Source organism: Mirounga angustirostris, unplaced genomic scaffold (assembly GCF_029215605.1).
Source record: "Mirounga angustirostris isolate CCGP_5_RB_7025 unplaced genomic scaffold, mMirAng1.0.hap1 SCAF_2, whole genome shotgun sequence".
NCBI classification, from domain to species: domain Eukaryota; kingdom Metazoa; phylum Chordata; class Mammalia; order Carnivora; family Phocidae; genus Mirounga; species Mirounga angustirostris.
Genome location: NW_026991710.1, coordinates 52,596,391 through 52,617,916, shown reverse-complemented (window position 1 = coordinate 52,617,916; position 21,526 = coordinate 52,596,391). Strand labels below are relative to the sequence as shown.

General features: G+C 33.8%; 1 protein-coding gene across 6 annotated transcripts in view; it reads left to right on the top strand.

Annotated features, from left to right (window-relative positions):
• Positions 1–21,526, top strand: part of EPHA5 (EPH receptor A5) — a 348,533-nt gene that overhangs the window by 254,533 nt on the left and 72,474 nt on the right. For 3 of the 6 annotated variants that reach the window (XM_045881077.3, XM_045881079.3, XM_054508907.2), the window contains 2 exons: positions 2,440–2,599; positions 9,760–9,865. In XM_045881077.3, the coding sequence (XP_045737033.1) occupies positions 2,440–2,599; positions 9,760–9,865 (266 nt within the window). The remainder of the gene's footprint in view (positions 1–2,439; positions 2,600–9,759; positions 9,866–21,526) is intronic. The other 3 variants (XM_045881078.3, XM_045881080.3, XM_054508908.2) reach the window with 1 other exon arrangement.

Sequence of the window (21,526 nt, the reverse complement as noted above, 5' to 3'; positions counted from 1 at the left end):
AGGTTGAGTTGTGTATCCACATTTGCACACTTCTTAGACAATAGGATGGCTTGAATTCTAACCCTGATATTCCTGTGCTCTTTTATAAAACAAACAAAAAATCTCTTACTTTACATTATGTTAATATTTTATGTAAAAATCATAATTATATCAAATATACCAGAATCTTTAGTTTTGTCTAGATTTTTAAACCAACTTCTCTTTAAAGAAAGAGAAAATAATAACAAACAGATATTTTATCATTTCTTGCTGAAATTACTGCTTCAGTCATAGCCAAAGTGAAAAGTATAATCTTATTGAGAAAGTCTTGCATATTCAGTCTTAAGCTTGAGCAGCCACAGAACATCAGTACATTACTAGGTAAAATTTTATAGGATTTAATGACCTCCTTTAAATCCTTTGCAAAAATCTAGTAATATTTCCTAGACACCTTAAAGACCTGGCACTTAAATTAATCTGTGCATTAAAAAATTTTAAGAAAATAGTTGTTTGCGTAGAGTGAATCAGAAAACCTATTTGCATTAGAAATTAGAACATACTTATTTAGATAGATATTTGGATGAACTTAACCCTAAGATAATTCTCTATGTTTGACTGTATTAAATGAAGAATGGTAAAACTGCTTTAAAAATTTTTTTGGTAGGTTGTATACTTTAGATTGTATTGGTGAATAGAATGTGATTAGCAATTCACTTTGATGTGTCAAAGTAGAAAAAATTTAAATAAAAATTATGACAATTAAAACATGTATTCTCTAGTTTATTAAGTGTTTTCACATGCATTACTTTTTTCATTCTTACAACATCGCTGTGAAGATATCCAGGCACCAATATCCCAACTTTACAGATAAGAAAACTGAGGATAAAAGTAAAAATGAACTTGCTGTATTTTAGCACATGCTTTCTGTGTCCACACTAAAGTCACAGCATGGTATGCTGCTATTGATTGTAAACTTCAAGGGACAAGGAGCATGGTTTGCATTTATTTTGCATTTTAATAGTGTTATGAAGATTAAATAATAACCATGTTCCCTATTGGGATGTTTGAGAAGTAATTGTTATATTTTTGTTTTCAATTTTTTTCTCATTTCAGAAAAAAAAAAATCCTTACATGTTATTCCATTAGATCTTTAAAAAAAACCTCAATACATGTTTCTATTAGTAAAATAAAATTTTATGAAATGATTTGGCAAATGATGGTTTACAGTCATCAACAAGATACTGTAAGTAAAGACCAATGCTTAAAAATGGGAGAAAAGATCTCTAACCATTACCTATCAATTCATCCTGTAATATCTATCAGAAATGTAATAATTGTGGGGACACATTAAGGAAATGCAAGTGTAGTCAAGAATTCACACAGAAAAATGCAAGGGAGGAGAAAGTTCAGAACAGGGACTTTGTGTGTTTAGATCTTTGTAGGTTTCAGATTCAGTGTGTAGGTCTAAGATTCAGTGTGGTAACCTCAGAGGTAAGGAGAAGTTATGTGTGGTTAGTCTAGACTTTGGTAGCAGTCAAAATGGGAACAGTTTCCAAAACAATCTTTACAGTGATATTTTTTTCACTCCATCTCCATTCACTACTCACCCAGCTCAAACACAAGAACGTGAAAAAACAGAAAGCTTTTTAAAAAGAAAAAAAATTTCTTTAGTTTTTCTTCAGTAATCTCTGTTTAGAATTAATGAATTGAAATTAAAGTTCTCCAGCAGAGTCCTCATTCTTCTCCCAAGCCCTAAATATAATTAGAAGTCAAACTCACCAGGGCGCCTGGGTGGCTCAGTTGGTTGGGCGACTGCCTTCGGCTCAGGTCATGATCCTGGAGTCCCTGGATCGAGTCCCGCATCGGGCTCCCTGCTCGGCGGGGAGTCTGCTTCTCCCTCTGACCCTCCCCCCTCTCATGTGCTCTCTCTTTCTCGTTCTCTCTGTCTCAAATAAATAAATAAAAAAAATCTTTAAAAAAAAAAAAAAAAAAAAGAAGTCAAACTCACCAGAGATACAAGGCATAAGTCTTACCTGGCCGTATATGAGACCTTGCCATCATTCTCTGTGAATAGGCAGCACGTTAGATGTGCTCCAATAAAACGTTTATGAGAAAAATAAACTCACAAATACCAATACTAAAATAGAGTCTGTAAAATAATTCATCTCCTGCAAGTCATATTTTAAAAGTTTACAAATTTATTTGTGCCAAAGGCAAGTATGGTGGGTGACTGGAGAACATGTTATCCACCCTCTTTGAGTTCTAGGAAACACTTTTAGGCTTTATATAGATAGCACACCTAGGATGTATAGTTGTTGTTGTTTTTTTCCCCTAAAAGATTATATTTGTACTAATAGCAAGTTCATTAGTTTCTGATTTTCTGATTTCTGATTCTAAGTTTTGTTGTCATTAGTAACTCATATGTTGACTTTTTTATTGTATGCGCATGTGTAATCCAAGGACCAAGAAACCAGCTATACAATTATCAAGTCTAAAGAGACAACTGTAACTGCAGAGGGCTTGAAACCAGCTTCAGTGTATGTCTTCCAAATTCGGGCACGCACAGCAGCAGGCTATGGTGTTTTCAGTCGAAGATTTGAGTTTGAAACCATCCCAGTGTGTAAGTCATTTTAATTACTGTCAACGCGTGTCTCTGTAATGGTTACCAGAAAAGTGGATCAATACTCTCCCTGGGCATTCTGTCGGTCTCCTGCTCCTCTCTGTCTCCCAGGCATGACCCCTTCGGGTAGGAAGCATCTGCCATGCTATTACGGTAGGTTAGTGGGTTAACACATCGGTCCCTGCTCCTCATCACATTTAGTCTACTGGGAGATGAAAAATCAAGAGATGCTTAAGAAATGTTTAAACCTGCTTTTAAAGACTTTCTTTCCACAGCTGCCATACTTTATTGAATTATTGCCATTGACTTTTACTTGTTTTATTGAACAATGTTATCAGGCTTAGTCTTTCTATGAAAATTCTACAGGGAGCATGCATTAAGTATTAAGTTTGGCAAGAAAATGGCGCTCTTAGCAACCAATCTGATCATTTTGAAAAATCAAAATCTCTGGCAGTGTCTCTGAGTGAAGGGTCTAGAAATATTCTGGAAAACATTTCTTGTACCATTTTTAAAATAAAGTAGCATAAAACATTTTTCTCTTTAGCATCAAACAAAATATTTAGATTACTTGTCCTAAAGCACACATTAAAAGCAAGATTAGAAGAAAACAATAGCTTGCTTTTATTTATAGATGAAAAACTGACACTATTAATACTTACTAATGAAGAAAATAACATACAGGAGTAGTGTGAAATGTCAAATGTGTGCGTGTATGTATTTTCATTTGGTGCATGACAGTTAGGAATAGAGACTATGGACTCTGAGAAACAAACTGAGGGTTCTAGAGGGGAAGGTTGGGGGGATGGGTTAGCCCGGTGATGGGTATTAAAGAGGGCACGTTCTGCATGGAGCACTGGGTGTTATGCACAAACAATGAATCATGGAACACTACATCAGAAACTAATGATGTAATGTATGATGATTAACATAACATAATAAAATTAAAAAAAGAGAATACTGGCTTTAATGAGTTACCAATACTAAGAAAATTCTATCTTATCATTCAGGTATGTTAGGACAGAAAACTATCTGAAGATCATTACCTTGAACATACACTTTAAAAAAAGTTTTCTAATTGGTTACTCAATTCATAATGATGATGCATGATGTTATTGATTTGTTTCATTTTTAAAATTTATAAATTTTAATTTATATTATAAGTAGGTCACAAAATTGTTATGAAGGGCTTTTCTTTTTCATCTCTATTATCTCGTATGTCATTCATATAGTCCTAAAACCAAATGCAAACAGTAAGCACAAGAATATAAAATCTTTATTTTAGAAAGGCTATTTAACACGAGGATTTGGATGGAAAAATCTCAGAGTGGTCTTTCTCTCTCTAGCTTTAGTTTATATTTTATAACTGCCTATTATCCACTTTGTTATGCATATAAATAACATGTTTAAAATTGGCCCCATATGTCATCCTTTTTCCCAACAGCAATGATAAAAATGCACCAACAAATAAACTTAGCATGAATGAAACCATCTAGCCAATCTAGTTAATTCTTTTTTTTCTGGTTTCTTTTAACATAAATTGTCCTGTAACTTTGAGACTATCACTGAATTTTTCTTAACTCCCACTTGCTAAGATTTACCAAACACCTTTGTGTTTCTTTTATGATTTTTTTTCTCCAATACATCACTTCCTTTCATGCAATTCTTACCTACAAATCTGTATAACCCAATTGCTGGAATAATGCTATTCTGTTTTTTTAATGACATTTTTATTTAGATAAGTTGAGTTTTACATGCAATTGTAAGTAACAATGCAGAATGGACTCTTGTACAATTTGCTCAGTTTCCCCCAATGGTAACATTTTGCAAAACTATAGCATAATATCACATTCAGAATACTGACATTGATGCAATCCACCAATCTTACTCACATTTCTTTCTACTCCTTTTTGTGTGTGTGTATAGAAACAGGTGAGTGTATTAAGTTGGATACAATTTAGTCAGTTGTATAGATTTGTGTATCTACCACAAAAGTCAAGATGCTGAATAGTGCCAACATCACAAAGATCCCTTGGGTTGCCCTTTTATAACTATACCAACTGCCTTTTGGAAGAGTTCCTGTGCCATAACTAATCACTGACAACCGCTAATTTCTAAACATCCATTTCAAAAAATATGATATTTCAGAAATGTTCTATACATGGAATCATACAGTATGTGACAGTTTAGAATTGACTTAATTCTCTGGAGATGCATCTAAATTGTTATGTATATCAAGTTTTTTTTGTTGAGTATGTTATGTGTGGACCACAGTTTATTTAAAAATTCACCTGTTGAAGGACATCTGGGTTAATACCAGTTTTTGCTATTGCCAAAAAACATGCTATGAATATTCATGTACATGTTTTTTCATCGATCTAAGTTTTCATTTCCCTGGGATAAATACCCAAGAGTACAACTGCTACATCATACAGCAATTTTATTTTTAATTTTGTAAGAAATTGACAAACGGATTTCCAGAGTGACTATACCATTTTACAGTCCCACCAGCAATGTATGAGTGATCAGTTTATCCACATTTTTATCAGCATTTGCTGTTCTCACTATATTTTTCTTTTAGTCATTTTGGACGGGTGGGTAGTGATATCTCATTATGGTTTTAATTTGAAATCCCTGATGGTTAATGATGTTCAACCTCTTTTCATGTGCATATTTGCCTGCCATGCTGTTTTAAATATCCCCACTAACTCCTATGTACTCATATTACATATCAAAAATTATAGCTTTGATCAAATTATCTTAATCAAGAAAATTAACAGATAGTTACAGCTGTGGTAGAAAGATCCCAAATTCTTAGCCTGGTCTTCAAAAACCCTTATAATCTGGCTTTAACAAACCTTTTCAGCTTCATCATTAACTATTCAAATATAGAGCTAAAATGTAGAGACTATCTATGTAATATGGGTTTGCAATCAGGAGTATGAGAAGCAAAATAAGGTAATCAATGTGATTTCTCAGTGTATGCTACCTTAAAGTTTCCAGGGATAATTTAAGTATATAATAAGTGAGGAAAAAGGAATATTGTTTACTAAAGACAATTAATGTTTATAACGAATATCCTTTTAATAGTAGTGTGTTACGTTGCCCCAAATTTGCTTTTAAGCATTCCCTAAATATTCCTCAGTAATTCTTCCAAAACTACATGACATACAAAAAAAAAAAAAAAAAAAAGGAAATGTGAGTGACTAGAGGTTTATATCTTTAAAGATGAAAAAACTTAATGATATATTAAAAAATAATCATGGATCATACCGGGCTTATAATATTTTTTTCCTTGAAGAAGTATGAGGGCATTGACAGTACCTTATCAATTCTATATATTTTCAAGTTAGTTGATATATTGGGGATATTACTGATGCTGTCAGGACAAACAAAGGAATAAATAGTACAAAATCTTGATGAATTATTTTTATTAGAAATAGCTCACAAAATAATTAGTACATTTGAAATAGTAAAATAATCAAAGCCCATCAAGGAAATTAGAAAATGCTGAAATTTTTCTAAAAAATGAAAATGTATTATTTAAATTCTTCCTCATAGGCCCTTGATTTAATTGTCTATTATACAAAAGATCTGATTTAAGTGAACAGTAGATAAAAACATGTAAATATGAACATATGTAACTTGGTACTACTAAAATATTTTCATAAAATGTTTTAATTTAAGCATTTGAAAATTTTTGGTATGCTATTAAAAGTTACTTTATTGCAAGATGTTAACCCATACCATGTATATTTTAACATATTGTTAAGTTATATTAGATCTTGTCAATTATTAAAAATGAAGCATTTGAGAATATGGGGCATCCATATTTTTTCTCAAAATTAATATTTGATTAGTCTGAAATTGTCCTATTTTTATCCCTACTTCTGATTAATCATGCCTGCTTCCTCCAAAACTAAATCTCAGAGTGCCAAAATGGCGCATTGAGACCAGAAAGATTTGTTAGAATTTTGTTACAAGGGCTTTTGAATGCTAGATGGAAAATTTGGGAATTTTTTTTTTCATAGATAGTGAGTACTTGTTAACTTTTTGGTCAGAGAAACATGATCAAAGTGATATTTTTGGATATTTATGTGAGTACACAGAAGGCAAAGGGGACACTTAAAATGCCGACGAACCATATGCCAGCAGATTTGAATCAAATAGGTGACTGTTAGATGAAAAAATATAATTCATGGGGAAAAACAAAAGAAACAGAGCACATGTTTATTAATTAATAAGCAAGTGGGAATTAAGAAAAATTCAGTGATAGTTAAAAGAAACCAGGAGAAAAGAGATCAAATTAGTCTGGTTCGTGGTTTAATTTATGGTTATGTTTATTTATTGATGTGTTTTTGTTAATACCCTTGGGGCTGGATGTGGCATAAGGGCCAATTTTTAACATGTTGTTTTTATATGAAAACACAATCCAAATAAAAAGAAAGCAGTCTTTTTTTTTTTTTTTAATAGAGTGAAGCTTTGAAGAGAAATAAGACTTGGAAATATAAATTTGGGACTCATCAGCTTATAGTTAACTGATGCCATATGCAAAGAAGTATCCATGAGAGGTAGGGAGAAAAGAAAGAAGGGAGGGAGAAAGACAGAGTGAAGAGCCAAGGAAGTGTGAAGGATTAAGAGCCAGCACTCATCAGAAATTGTTCATGCATAAGATGTGGGGAGAGAATGTGAAGCCAACAGAACTGACAAAGTAGTACTTCAGAGTGGGGGAAAAAGAGAAAACAGATCATCTGATGTCATAGAAACGAAGAGGAGCAGAATCTCAAGGTTGAAGTTTATGTTCAACAAGGTCAAATGCCTTATAGTGCATGGTAAGGTAAATGGAGAAATACTTATTGCATGTAGCCAGAATATCACACATAGAACTCAAAGACAGGAGAAGTTTCAGAGAGAATTTACATTGGTTATCAGAAAATGAGGCTGGTTCTAGATAACTTAGTCAAGATGCTGAAAAATAAGAAAGCGTAAGAGTGATAAACAAAGCAGGATCAGATAACAATATGTAGAAATATTATCTACTATTTATTTAAGGCTGGCAATAATTGAAGCACTATGCTAAATATCATCTCTAAACAGAATTGTAATGATCCAGGAAAATTATCCCTATTTGGAGATTAGTGAAATGAAACTTGATAAGGTTAAGTACTTTGCTTTGGCCCATATACCTAGTAAATGTTGGACCTGTTTTCAAATTTAAGTTGAACCAACATCAGTAAGGTTAGGTATAAGGATCTGTGTCCCCTAAGGAGAATTACGTGTTCAGGCTTGTAGATAGCAGAGAAATAGCCTGTAAGGGAATGAAACTCTCTCCTGGAGGAGATTGTTGAAGGATCCAGGTTTTAGAAGAGCCAGGAAGGATTCTAACCTTGGAGTTAGGTAAAGCAAAGGAAAACTGTATAACCCATACAGTTTGATTTAACCATGGAGTTCAGACTTGATCACTCTTTTTTATCTATAAAGTTTAACATTTCTGAAACATGAGAAGTGGTAATGAATTAGTGTTTTGAGAAAATGAGAAGGACTCATTATGGGGATGATTTTGTCAGGAAATTAATAAGAGAGAATCAAAATAATTGGAACAGCAGTTAGAGCCCAATAAAAATAACATTATGTATACGGACCAAGTCTGCATGATTTTTTTCTCTTGGAACATGCCCCTTACCAAAAAGAAAATTAAAGAATTAAGAAAAAGCAATGGTATAAATAATCTGAGTTTAGAGATTATAAAAGCAAATCTTGGGTCTAGGCTCTTTGCGATAATGGAGTAGCTTTGCCCTACCCATTTATACTGCTCACCAGCTTTGAACTCCCTATCACAGACTTCAGCATCAGATAATAGGAGAGAAAAATCAAGATAAAGAACCACTGAACCACAACTGTTATTATCCAAGAAAAGGGAGGGGGTAAGAACATAGATTTAGATTATCAATAAGTCTTTCTCATACATGAACAAGCTTTTGTTGATACTGGTTTTGAAGACTGATCTGAAAGGGTTAAAAGTGTAGCTCAAGTGCAAGAAGTGTCAGAGTCAGTCAATTCTGTTTTGAAAGAATCAAAAGAGAGGTGACAATAATAGAAAGGGAAGTTTATGTATGTCCAAAACTATTGATGGGGCCAAGATCTGGTGAGGGGTTATGAGAAACAAAACATGGAAAGTATAGTTGTTATTACTTTTGATAACTTAAAATTTGTTATGAAGGGGAGCTAGCACCACTCTGAATTTATCAAAAATGATTATATTGTTAAACAATAGCATGGTATATATCTTATTGAGTGGTTTTTGAGAACATTAGTAAAATTTATTTTGCTCTATGAGTTTCTTATTTTAATAATGCATAGTTGTTGGCACAAAATTAATATCCCCATGCTTATTGAGGTACAACTATCTACTCATGTCCATATTCCTCTTATTATGGTAATTGTACTGTTAAAATGTAGGATATTTCAACTAAATCCAGGTATTTAAAAAAAATGATGTAAATAAACCTACTCTTAGCAGACTTCTCAAAGTTCTAAATGTGTGCCTTGATATCTTTCAAAACGTAGTCCTACACATAAAGTATACTCACTGATTATATTCTGCTTGAAATCACAGTTTTTAAACTTATATTAGGAAAAGTGATATTATATTAACTTCACTGAAATCATAGCCAGAACATTTTGGCGTTCAAGCTATGTCTATGAGGAAAAAAAAAACAAACAAAAAAAACCCTGTCTCAGGTACCAAGATTTTTTTTTTTCTAGCGAACAGCCACATGTGAACTCTAAAATGTCAAATCTTATATACTTAGCACCTCTTATTCAGATGAAGGTGTTTGATCTCAAGGACTAAGTTGCATTTTATCTTGCAAACTCAAGATGCCTAGATAAATACTATGCAAACGATTACATTCATTTTTTATGATGACAAAGAAATAATCAGTGACTTAGTGATTCTTTCAAATTTCCATTTGGAGAGTAAATATTGTCTCCTAAAGATGTCTTTTCAATTACACACCATTGAGAAGAGATATGAAGGGGAAATCTCAGCCAAGTGTGGGGGAATTGCTTAAACCACGTATCAATTACTGACTTAAGCAGCTCTTATTTGAATGCATATGATCTCTTTAACCACGGGCTCCATTTCCTGTGTCTCCTACCAGCAGTTGAAGCATCCAGCGATCAAAGCCAGATCCCTATAATTGCTGTGTCTGTGGCAGTGGGAGTCATTTTGTTGGCAGTGGTTCTCGGCTTCCTCCTCAGTGGAAGGTAAGAAAGGAAGCTGTGATTTTGAACTTTTGCAGCTGATCTCTTCTTTACCTTGATCTGACCATTTGGCTGTTAAGCACATCCCAAAACAAATCAGGCAAGCAGCGTATCAGTAGATAACTTCAATGTCTGATGTATTTTTAAGCTTTACCTTGTCCATGTTAAGCGCTAACTTTTAAGCACAGAATTTCTCTTTTTCAGGTACGCTGTCTTCGCAAGAGTTAATTATTAACTTGTTATTATTTATTCTGCCTTAAATCATATTTTTTATGATATAGTTTTCAAATGTGAATTTCTTTCCCTCAAAATCATTTATGGTTTTCTGCTTCGATTTTAGTGTTTGGGAAGGCCTGTGCCTGTGCCTGGTAGATTCAGAGGAATAGGACTAATAATTCTACTTAGCCAGCATTCTATCCTAACAGGGTGATGGATACCAAACAGATACTCTGGCAAACCACCATTCTGAGAAGTAACCAACCCTTTTCCATGACTGCTTTTATTTTCAGCTCCTGAATGATTTCAATCTGAATACATCAATCAGAGCATGTACTGATTTAAAGTGAATTGTACTCAATATTGTATCAATAGATACATTAACATGTGTGTTACACATCTACATTTTTCATTTTGAACAAAAATAAAAGAGGTAGAGAGACCCAACAACAACTTATGTAGAAAGTATTTCCTGATATTGAGTTGAGCATAATCAATCTTCAGAAAAAAAAATTTAGAACAACAATAAGTAAATAAATCAAATCATAAGAATGCACTGTTCCTGCAACAAACATATCTCCATTTTTTATCCAGGCCATTGTTAGAAGCGCTATTTAGTAATTAGAGCTGTCCATTTGAAAATGTTTTGGTGTTAGACTATTACAGAAAACTTGATGAAAGTCTTCATGGAAATATTTAGACTTGCATAAATATGTGAAGTTGTAATGTAGGGTCCAGAAAAAGTCAGAAAATCAATATTCATATTGATTTTGTTCCTGTTCTACTTATTTACTTTTGACTCTTCAGCACATATTCAACTCATAAATATACAGAATTGGGCACTTTTCAATATACTGCATATTGTATTCTGAAAAGATTTATGACTATATCCTTAAATTAAAGTAATTTATTTTCATAAAACCTTGTTGAAAATATTCCTTTGAACATCCTTTCTTTTTGTATCTGAAAATTCCTTTTCTTCTAGTTCCTGTTTATTTAAGAATGTTCAAAATTTTCTTAAGTGTGTATACAGAAATCCATCGCTTACTTTTAATGTTAGACTAGCAGTGATGCATTTTTAGAATTTCTAGGTGGGAAGCAGTTTGTGATTTTGTGAGGACAACTGGCCCTATTTGACCAAAAGCCTGGCTACCTGATGACCTACGGTTCTTGTCTCTCTGATGTCACCTGGGAAGACTCCTCTGATTATGTCCCTCTTTCCTGGAAGATAAAAATTTTGTCATAAAAATTTTGCTCATATTTATTTATTTTTAATATATATTTTTAAAGATTTTATTTATTTATTTGACAGAGAGAGAGACAGTGAGAGAGGGAACACAAGCAGGGGGAGTGGGAGAGGGAGAAGCAGGCTTCTAGCAAGGAGCCTGATGTGGGGCTCAATCCCAGGACTCTGGGATCATGACCTGAGCCAAAGGCAGACACTTAACAACTGAGCCACCCAGGTGCCCCAAAACTTTGCTCATATTTAAATAGGATAATTAAGTTGAGTGTATGGTAACTATTAAGAAAACTACCACATGAGATGAGTCTTTTCTCCCTCAAAAGTGTAGATAACTATGATACAGTTTCAGAGTTGGTTTGTAATATCATTTCTTTACTTCTGACTGAGATATTAGTTGGCTTCTTCCTTTCCAAATCCAGGAGTATTAGTTATAGTTAGGGACATGGGGATCATAAGAAGATACTGTATTTCTTAGGTCCACACTTAGAGGAAGTCAATAAAATGGGAGGAAAGATCTGAGATCTAGAATCCAATAAATTTGTGTGTTTAAGGGTTTATTAAAGGGAAAATCAAGTATAGAATGTATCTTATTATATACTTAGCCACACTGTATTTATTTAACCTACATACTGTTAATGTGAATTTACTGATGACATTCAGCTATGGATTCTTGCTTACTTGTATGTGAATCAGCCCTTGTTCTCAAAAATTTTTCTTCCCCAATATATACACAAAATTGACTTAAAAACAATTTACTTTGTTGCATCTGTAGCATTAGACAAAGTGTTTGAGAGAAGTTTCAATTAACCTATTACTTGGTAACTGAAGGGTAGTAATGCGTTAGTGTGTGTGTGTGCCCACATGTACCACATGAATTCTGTAAGTACCTGGATTTGCTGTGTAAGAATAATTAAATTTTAGTATAATTTCTCAGTTATACTAGAATTACATCTACATTCAAAGGTACAACCAAAGCTTAATTTTCAGCATAACTAAATCTGAGACTTGGTAAGATCAAATTTTGAATGTATTGTCTTGTAGAAGTATATTACTTTTAAAAAATAACAATACCTTGTTAATTTGTACGTTGTTTATTCATATTAAATTTTTTTCTGAATTTAATTTTATAGCACACAGTTTACTATGCAAATACTAGGAATCTTCAATTTAAAGGAAAACAAATCTTACCCCTCAAAATCTGAGATTTATATTTTTTTACCGGCATATATTTTGCATGAGAAATTATCATTACTTCATTTTGTTGAATGCACATTCTTGAATTTCAGGGGGTATTTGTCTTATGATAAAAACATCTCTGGCCATCTTATTTTATTTTTCATGGATAAGTTATTTTATGTTGCTTTAAATAAATATATTTACTCAAAACCTAAATGAAATGATTCTTGAAGGTCTTTTTCTATCTCGTTCAAGGCAATGAGCTTTGAAGTTTTTGTTTGGACTAAGAAAGGTGTGCCTATCTCATAGTACCTACAGTTCCTGAATTAACTCTATAAAGATGTATCAAATAAGAGAAAAATTAAATGAAGAAATGTAGCCAAAACCTAACAGTATTTGGGAAATTATTATGAGTACTGACAAATTATTGAAAAAAAGTCTGCTCTAGGATTGGTCTGAAGACAGTGAAATATATTTGTTTCTCCCTCCTTTCTTTGCCATAATATGACTAATAAACACACACAAAAATACAATGAAATTTAGACTATCCTCTCACTCTAATCTATTTTGTTACTTTTTAATCTCTTGAGTTTATTAAAAACCAGGTATTTGCTCCTAGGGGAAATGTATTTTAATTATAAATAATTTGACTCCTCAGTGGTGATACAGATAAATTAATTTTTATATGTTGCAAAATATTAATATTACTTAAATGTAATATTTATTGACAATTTGTATCATTTGGACCCAGAGGAAATATGTCTTGAAGATACATAGTCACTGATAATTGGTAGTTTTGTTCACACCAAGTCAAAAAAACAGGATTATAACATTTTGAAAACTATGGGACTAATTTATTTCAAAGAAAAAATAAATGTTTTGTTCTAAAATAAATGAAAGATAAATAAATCGAATATAGAGACTTTCTAATCATTTTAGGCTAAAATTGATTACACAGAACTTCTTGGAGTCTTCCTATCGAGATACAGTTAAAAATAATGTAAGCAGATATCCATCTTAAAGGAAAAAGTTCCATTTAAAAAAATACAAAGAATTATAACATCTTAGGATTCTGTCAGTCTTAGAATTTGTGTGATCTTCGTGTTTAGAGGTGCTAAATATTCCATAGAGCATTTTTCTGCAGGGGTTAGATTCTCCTTTTTACTTTCTTTACCATTAATTTTAATTTTTTTTTTTATTGGACTACAAAACAACTGACATGTCCTCAGCAAACTATGAGCCAGTTACTCCTGATATGCACAGCATGTTGAAATTGTTGTTTAATTTTTCCCTTTTATCAGTAATGACAATGCACATTGATAACTTTATTATATGCTAATTTTATTGTTTTTTCTCCTTATAGTTACTACTTTATAGTATAAATTGTTTAATGAACTAACATTTCATTAATGATTGTCATCTCCACGCTGCCACATTTCCACATGTTTGAGCAAGTCTTTTATAGTGTCCTTCCCCTCTTTTCCTTTCTTTTGAAGATGATCATTGATTACATTAAGTTACTTTTTTTCTGTCTCCGCTTCAAACTTGCTGCCTAATTCTTGATTACTGGACACTTCTTAACCTGATATAAAGCTTAAGTTAACAGGATTTAGTGGTACAGAAAGTATAAAGGAAAACATCTTTCAGTGTAGAGAAACTTCCTTCTTTGAACCTTGGTCAGTATAGTCATCCTGGTATTTCACAATATTTTTTAATACTTTGTTTCTGATTCCTCACTTATTACATGCTCATGGATTTATTTTCTTATCATTTTTTAAAAAGAATTATTTATTTATTTGAGACGGAGAGTGCCCACACAAGGGGAGTGGTAGAGGGAGGGAGAATCTCATGCAGACTCCACACTGAGTATGGAGTCCACTTGGGGCTTGATCCCATGACGTGAGCCGAAACTGAGTTGGACACTTAACCAACTGTGTTACTCAGGCACACCTCATGAATTTATTTTTTAAGAAAATTCCAGAGCTTTGCTTCTTTATTTCAATCAGTTCCACAGGTATGCTCAGAGGTTAAAAACACACACACATTATACACATACACTCCCACACGTTTGCACAAGTTCTTGCAAATAAGTACAAAGAAGTTGAAGGTGTTCACCAGTTTTAAAAATGGAAAAAAAACAAAAAACAAAACTATGAGGTGGAAGAAGAGGTGGAAGAATTTCCTCAAGCTGCTTAGCCTTTGATGTGATTTTAAGGCTACTCATATATGACTTGAATATTATGACGCTCCTGAAATGATAAATTTAGTTTCAGGGGTGGCTTAATGCCCATAGAAAAAGATTTTTTTCTGGGCAAAAGATCTTCCCTTGTTTGTCCTGTGCATGTTCAAATCCTCTGGCTGGACATATAACTGCTAAATCCTATTTCCCTCATTGTTAATGAAACAATCGAAACTCAATTCACTTGAAATATCTCAGTTTCCGAGCCGAAAATTCTTCAATGGATAGTGTACTTGAAGGCTAACCTATCAAAATTTAGATACTGAGACCATGTTAGAAATTTAAGGGAAAAAAGTAGATTTATGTAAAATGCTGCTTTAGGTTTTTTATTACTTAAAAATAATATTAAAATTTAGCCTTTTGTAAATTTTTTTCAAATGTCTTAATGATAACAAGTTATAACTGACATATTCTTTAAATATCCAAATATTTATTGAACATCTATTGCACATAAAATACCAAGATAAGTCCCAGGCATATGAAATAAGAAGGTAATGCTCTTTTCTCAATGTGTTTCCACTTTAATTTAGTAGTCAGATCAATGGACAGAATTTCATAAACTGAATAGCACCAACTATGGATAAAGACAAATGTTTAAAATGGAATCCCCCCTTCATGGTGACTTTTTTCCTTTGGACCACAATGACAGTCTGAGACATTAATTGATTTCCTGCCACAGTTCTTATGTTAGGAAAAACGGTAGTTTGATGGTAAAACCCACCGGGCTTAGAAACTTTCCTTCATGCTTATTCGGAGCCACATAAAATAATTATGCAGGCATTTTGAATGTAATTATTTAAAATTCAGACAAGTGCCAGAGCTCTGCCTACTTTTGATATCAAAGCATAATAGCTTTCTAAGTGAATGGTTTTTAAAGGGTTTTCTGTTTTCTCTAAAACAGAGAAGCCTCTTTGTCTAATGGGAGTAACATCATCATCATCATCACCATCATCATCATCATGTTCATAATAAGTACAATATGCTCTAGCCCCTTGCCCCAGAGAAGCACATAGCTTCCTCCTGCTTTCAAGTCCTCGCAAAATCCCATCCTCTCCTTTGGGCTTACTATAATGATGGCCCATGATTCCTTCTGCTGCATATCAGATCTCACTTACTTTGATTTGCCTCTTCATAACACATAATTGCCGTTATATACTAAATATATATTTATCTTATTAGTTTTTTGTCTGTAGATCCAAGATGGCAAAGATTCTTATCTGTGCATTATTTCTTCCCCTGTGAGAAAATGTCTAGAACACAAATTACTGTATACAGTCAGTTAGTGAGGGTCTGGGGCTTGAATCCAGCTCTGACTTTAGGGTTCTGTTCTTCACTATATAACTTCCCCATGACATGTAAGCATTGAACTGTATGATTTTGGTGAAACTCTGAACTCTAGTATACAAAGTCACTGATTCTCTACTGCCCAAAATAATGGTATTAATTAACATTATTTAAAACTTTCCAAACTGGTCAGTGATATAATTAAAATACCTCCTAGAAATTAATGTCGGTGATATCTTGACACTAAAGTAAATTAAAAATACATTGGGTTTTAGTGAATTGTCCCTCAGTCCTTCACTGGAAAATTGTACTGGATAAATTATTTGTTCTAGAACCATGCACATTAAATGTCACCAACTTTATGACCATTCCTGATTTTGTAATAGCTGATTAATTTCACCTCTGTGTTTCCTCAACACATTTTTTTCCAATTGAAGTAGTTTTAGTTCATCATTTTATATATGTCTCTTCTGATAGATATGTGTTCATCTTGAGCATACAGATTATAGTGTAGATTCTCAGTACATGTCCAGTGATCTTATCACTGGAAGAATTAAGCTGGAGTTCGGGACTCTTGCAAATATGCTGCAAACTACCCTTCCAACGTTAGCTCTATGTGTTTTTGACCCTTTGGTTGTGTATGAGGCCAAATTCCAAGTGGCTTATTCTTAAAGAGAATTATAGATCATATAGATGGAAAGTTCCAGAGATTAAAAAAAAAAAATCCAAAGTACAGACACTTACTGATCTAGGTGCAAAAACAGTGTCTGCGCAATTGGAGGCACATGATTAAAGTGTGCTGTGGCACAAATACCGTATTTAAAGCCACTCATCAAAATGCAGTAATTTGGGTGGAGCCCAGCAACAATGACATTGAGAGATGGAGTGGAGGAGGAAGATCTAGTCAAAGGAGATTGAGAGTGGCCCATGAGGTAGCAAGAGACCAGACAATTATTGGATCACTCAAGCAGGAATGGTCACTCTGTTGAGCCCAGCTCTGACTTGAGAGCTCTTGCCTTTCACCCTCAGAGCTCATATGGTGCAGGCTCTGATAGGAACCTAAATTCCAGCTCTCAGACTAAGTCAATCAATAACACTGGGACCTTAAATAAGAAGAGGATGGAGAAGTTACACTGCATGGCCCAGCACAGTAGGGCCTCACACCTGACTCTGAAGACAGGGTCAGTCTCATACAAAGCACATGAACTAAGAATGTGGAAAGAGGACCTCCATCTGTGCCTTTTTTCTTATGCTTCATGTCTCACTATTTAAACCTTACCCATGTGTCAAGACCCACATTAACCATTATTTCCTATCACAAAATCTTCCTTAATTCCATTAGCCAAAGCCTTTTCTCCTTCTGCTGAAGTCTCGGAGCAATATATCAATATTTCTCATGAAATTTAACACTTGCAACCGCAAATTATTGTATATTGAGTAAATATCTTCTCTTCTTCAGTATTTAGAAGATAAAGACTTTGGTGGCTCTCCCACATAACCTGATTGAATGAAAACCACATAAATTATTGAATTAAAGCTAAATGGTGCATCAATCTCCATTTGAAGTGCTTTGTTTCTATTAATGTTGATAGTTTGGAAAATGAAAACTGTTAGCAACACTGACATAAGTCTAATAGAATGCTTAACCATAATGTGCTTTCTTCCTGATTGCTGAAATATTTTGTGCCATCACAAGTAAACACAGTAATTTCAAAGAAGTATTACATAGGAGTTAAGAAATCTGCACCAGACGGGGTGTCTGGGTGGCTCAGCTGGGGAAGCATCCAACTCTTGATTTCAGCTCAGGTCATGATCTCAGGACATTATCCTAAGGGTCATGAGATCAAGCCCTTCGTCAGGTTCTGTGCTTTCAGGAGTTTGCTTAAGATTCTCTCCCTCTCGGGCGCCTGGGTGGCTCAGTCGGTTAAGCGACTGCCTTCGGCTCAGGTCATGATCCTGGAGTCCCTGGATCGAGTCCCGCATCGGGCTCCCTGCTCGGCAGGGAGCCTGCTTCTCCCTCTGACCCTCCCCCCTCTCATGTGCTCTCTCTCTCTCATTCTCTCTCTCTCAAATAAATAAATAAAATAAAATCTTAAAAAAAAATAAAAAAAGATTCTCTCCCTCTCTGTCTGCCCCTCCCCCACCCCGGCGCGCGCGCTCTCTCTCTCTGTCTGTCTCTCAAATAAATAAATAAATCTTAAAAAAAAGAAATCTTCACCAGCTTATATTATTTATTTGACATCTGGATATGCTGATGCCAGTCTGATGATGCACCTGGTATCATCGAACAGCAATAGTTTTTATTAATAATAATGTAGGTCAACAGGTTTGTATTTCTCTCCTGATTCTCTTCAGATTAGGGGTAGCATGAATATGTTGGTATATTTAAGATTTCTAACATAACTAGGATCATATAGTTTCAAAACTCGGTAAGTTTTGATAAGAAAAAGTATTATATGAAAATATGTTGCCTAATATTATTTTGTTTTAAAATACTAATAAATAGCCAAATATTTATAATCACATGTACAATCACTGATTTTAGAAAAGCTCTCATTAAAAGCAAATCTCAGTGGTTTATGAATTAGCAGTAGATGTGACTTTATGAAACTGTAATAAATCCAGGCATGTGTATTGATTTAATATCTGAGAGTTGTTATTCCTACTATTTTCTCATGATTACATGCTTTTTTCTTCAAAGGCTCTGAATCAAGGATAATTAGAGAGAAGATCATAATTTATTAATAACTGACAAATGGGGATCAGGGCAGAGTAGTGCCAGAAAGAGTAGGAGCATAGCAACAACTAATTGCCCACTGTGGGAAGTAAATCGTCCTAGGAAACTGAACCCAAGAGGGTTACTGGTTCAATTGCTCAACATTATTGAATATCCTACCCGCAACTTCTCACAGATCAAACACGGAAACATCACTGCAACTCTCAGGAAGTTCTATTGAGGCAAACATTTTGAAGGAGAAACGCTATGGTACTGAGACAAGTTAATATCATTGATTTGCAAAAATTATATCTATCTATCTATCTATCTATCTATCTATCTATCTATCTATCTATCTATTATAGCAAAGAATCTAAAGACTCTCAGATTTCATCAAGTATGAAGCATAGGGCAGGTCAAAAAGCCTGACTACACGAGCAAAATATGCTCTTTGTCTGAAGTTCCATTTGCCTGAAGCTCCATTTCTATAAGACATGCAATAGAACATGCTGGCATGCCAGGGCTCTGAAAGAAGACTCTACCAAGTTTCTGGGAATCTTACCACATCTCTCTCAGCCCACACAGGCTCTCACAGGAACCTGATACCCAGCTTTACAGAAAAAAATCAATAGCACTACCCTGTGCCAAAAGGTAGACCATCTATTTAACAAAAACTCAGTTAATTTCCTGAGCCATGTCTGGGAGTATATCTATTGCTGAGAAATGAAGCAAATGACAATAAAATGTTCCAAATGATTTTAAGCACCCGCTAAAAGCCACACTTGTTTAAGATATGTGCTCTTTTTTTAGAACTTGCCTAAACCTGGAAAGATAGAAATGTTTCTAATGGATTAGCAACTCAGTTTCAAAAGCTGAATTCTTTATTGCACCATGTGGTGGAATTGGCATAAGATATATTCGATGTCTGTGATAGTTTTAGTGCTACAAAACATATTATATCCTAATTATCTTGCTTACCAAAAATCTTTGGACTATAGCTCACTCTTGCTTCTCATTATTTCTTACTCCCCTGACTTTTTAATCTCAGAAAAATAGCACTTTTCTGTGTTAGATCTACAGGCATTGCTTAACTCTCTTATAGCCACAAGACTGCATAACAATGTCAGTGAGTTTTAATGATTATTTTGGGGTTCTGTTCTTTAAATCACAGTTTCATTTGTTTATGTTTTTTTTTAAATGGCCTGTTTGCTTTTCTTCCCGTTTTTATGGGCTGACCTTGGGTTCCACATCTCCATGATGGTCATTGTTTGTTGAGTTCTCTTGAGTCAAGGTAGATTGAAAGGCAAGAAAGGTGGTTAAAATTTATTGTAGGTTGTTTTTTCCTCCTCTTCACACCACCACTTCCATCCTGAAAGACAAGATATCAAGGTGGCAAAGTGGGACCTCTTTGTGGTGATTAGTGAAGGAAACACTCGCTGCTTTTTAGATTTTCTTAGGTTGTTTTTAGACCAACATTATGATTCCTCTCCAATGTCTCTCCAGACTGAATATGCCATAGGATTCAAATATTCTCATGTATCTCACAAACACCTCTTCTCCACCTCCAAGGGTTCTTCATGTCCCTGACATTGGGAATTCCTAGCACTGCTTTGACATTTCAATGCCTAGTTCACTGTTTTTCTTGAAGAAAATTTAATAGGCATTGGTTTAAACTGATTCTATCCATAGATGTGGATTGTGCCAACATTAAAAAAAAAATCTGTACATGACTTCATTTGAAGTCATGTAACTTTGTTTAGTACTTTAATTTAATTGTTTAATACTTTGCTTGATACTTTCACGGTTTAATACAAAGAGATTCCTGGTATAAAATATGGAGAAATAATACACGTAAGAATATAAGGTAATCATAATAGCCAATCGCAGAGCAAATATTTGAACAAATGTCTTTAAAAATATATATGAATATAAAATTAAGTGAAAAATTTTCTACATTAATGTTATTTTTCCTAGATATTCTAGAATCTTACCACAAATCTTTACTGCTAAAGTTATTTGTGAGAACTTCATATGCCAGTAACACATGCTACTTTTTAAAGGATACCAAGCTCACATAATATTTAAGCAGTGTAGATATTAAATCTGAAAAATTATTCTGATTTTCTTAATTTTTTTAAATTATAATTACCAGGAGAATGCCAATGTATTGGTCCAATCTTCCTCAGAAAACTTTTTAAGATGAAATTTAGCTACCCAAATGACTAATTTCTATCTCATCATGCCAAAGACGATGTAAAATCTAAAAAGTTATCAAATCAGCATGAATTCAGTATGTACATAAGTAATGTTGAACATTGTTTATATATAAATTTTGATGAGACAAATATATAAATCAAAATTCTACATTTGTATGACTTACATGTTTTCTAGTGTATAAGGACATCTTGATTTATTTTTTATTTTTTTTAAAGATTTTATTTATTTATTTGAGAGAGAGAGAATGAGAGAGAGAGAACACATGAGAGAGGGGAGGGTCAGAGGGAGAAGCAGACTCCCTGCCGAGCAGGGAGCCCGATGTGGGACTCGACCCTGGGACTCCAGGATCATGACCTGAGCCGAAGGCAGTCACTTAACCAACTGAGCCACCCAGGCGCCCAGTCTTGATTTATTTTGATGTCAGTATCTGACTCTTTCTGATGTGGTCCTATTCCAGCTATTTCAAATGTACATATAGTGGTCTTCTAGATTTACCTCGTCTCTAGTCATTTGTAATGTTATGGGTCAGGCTAAATCCAGCCTTTCCTGGAATCCTAAACAACTATAGTTAAT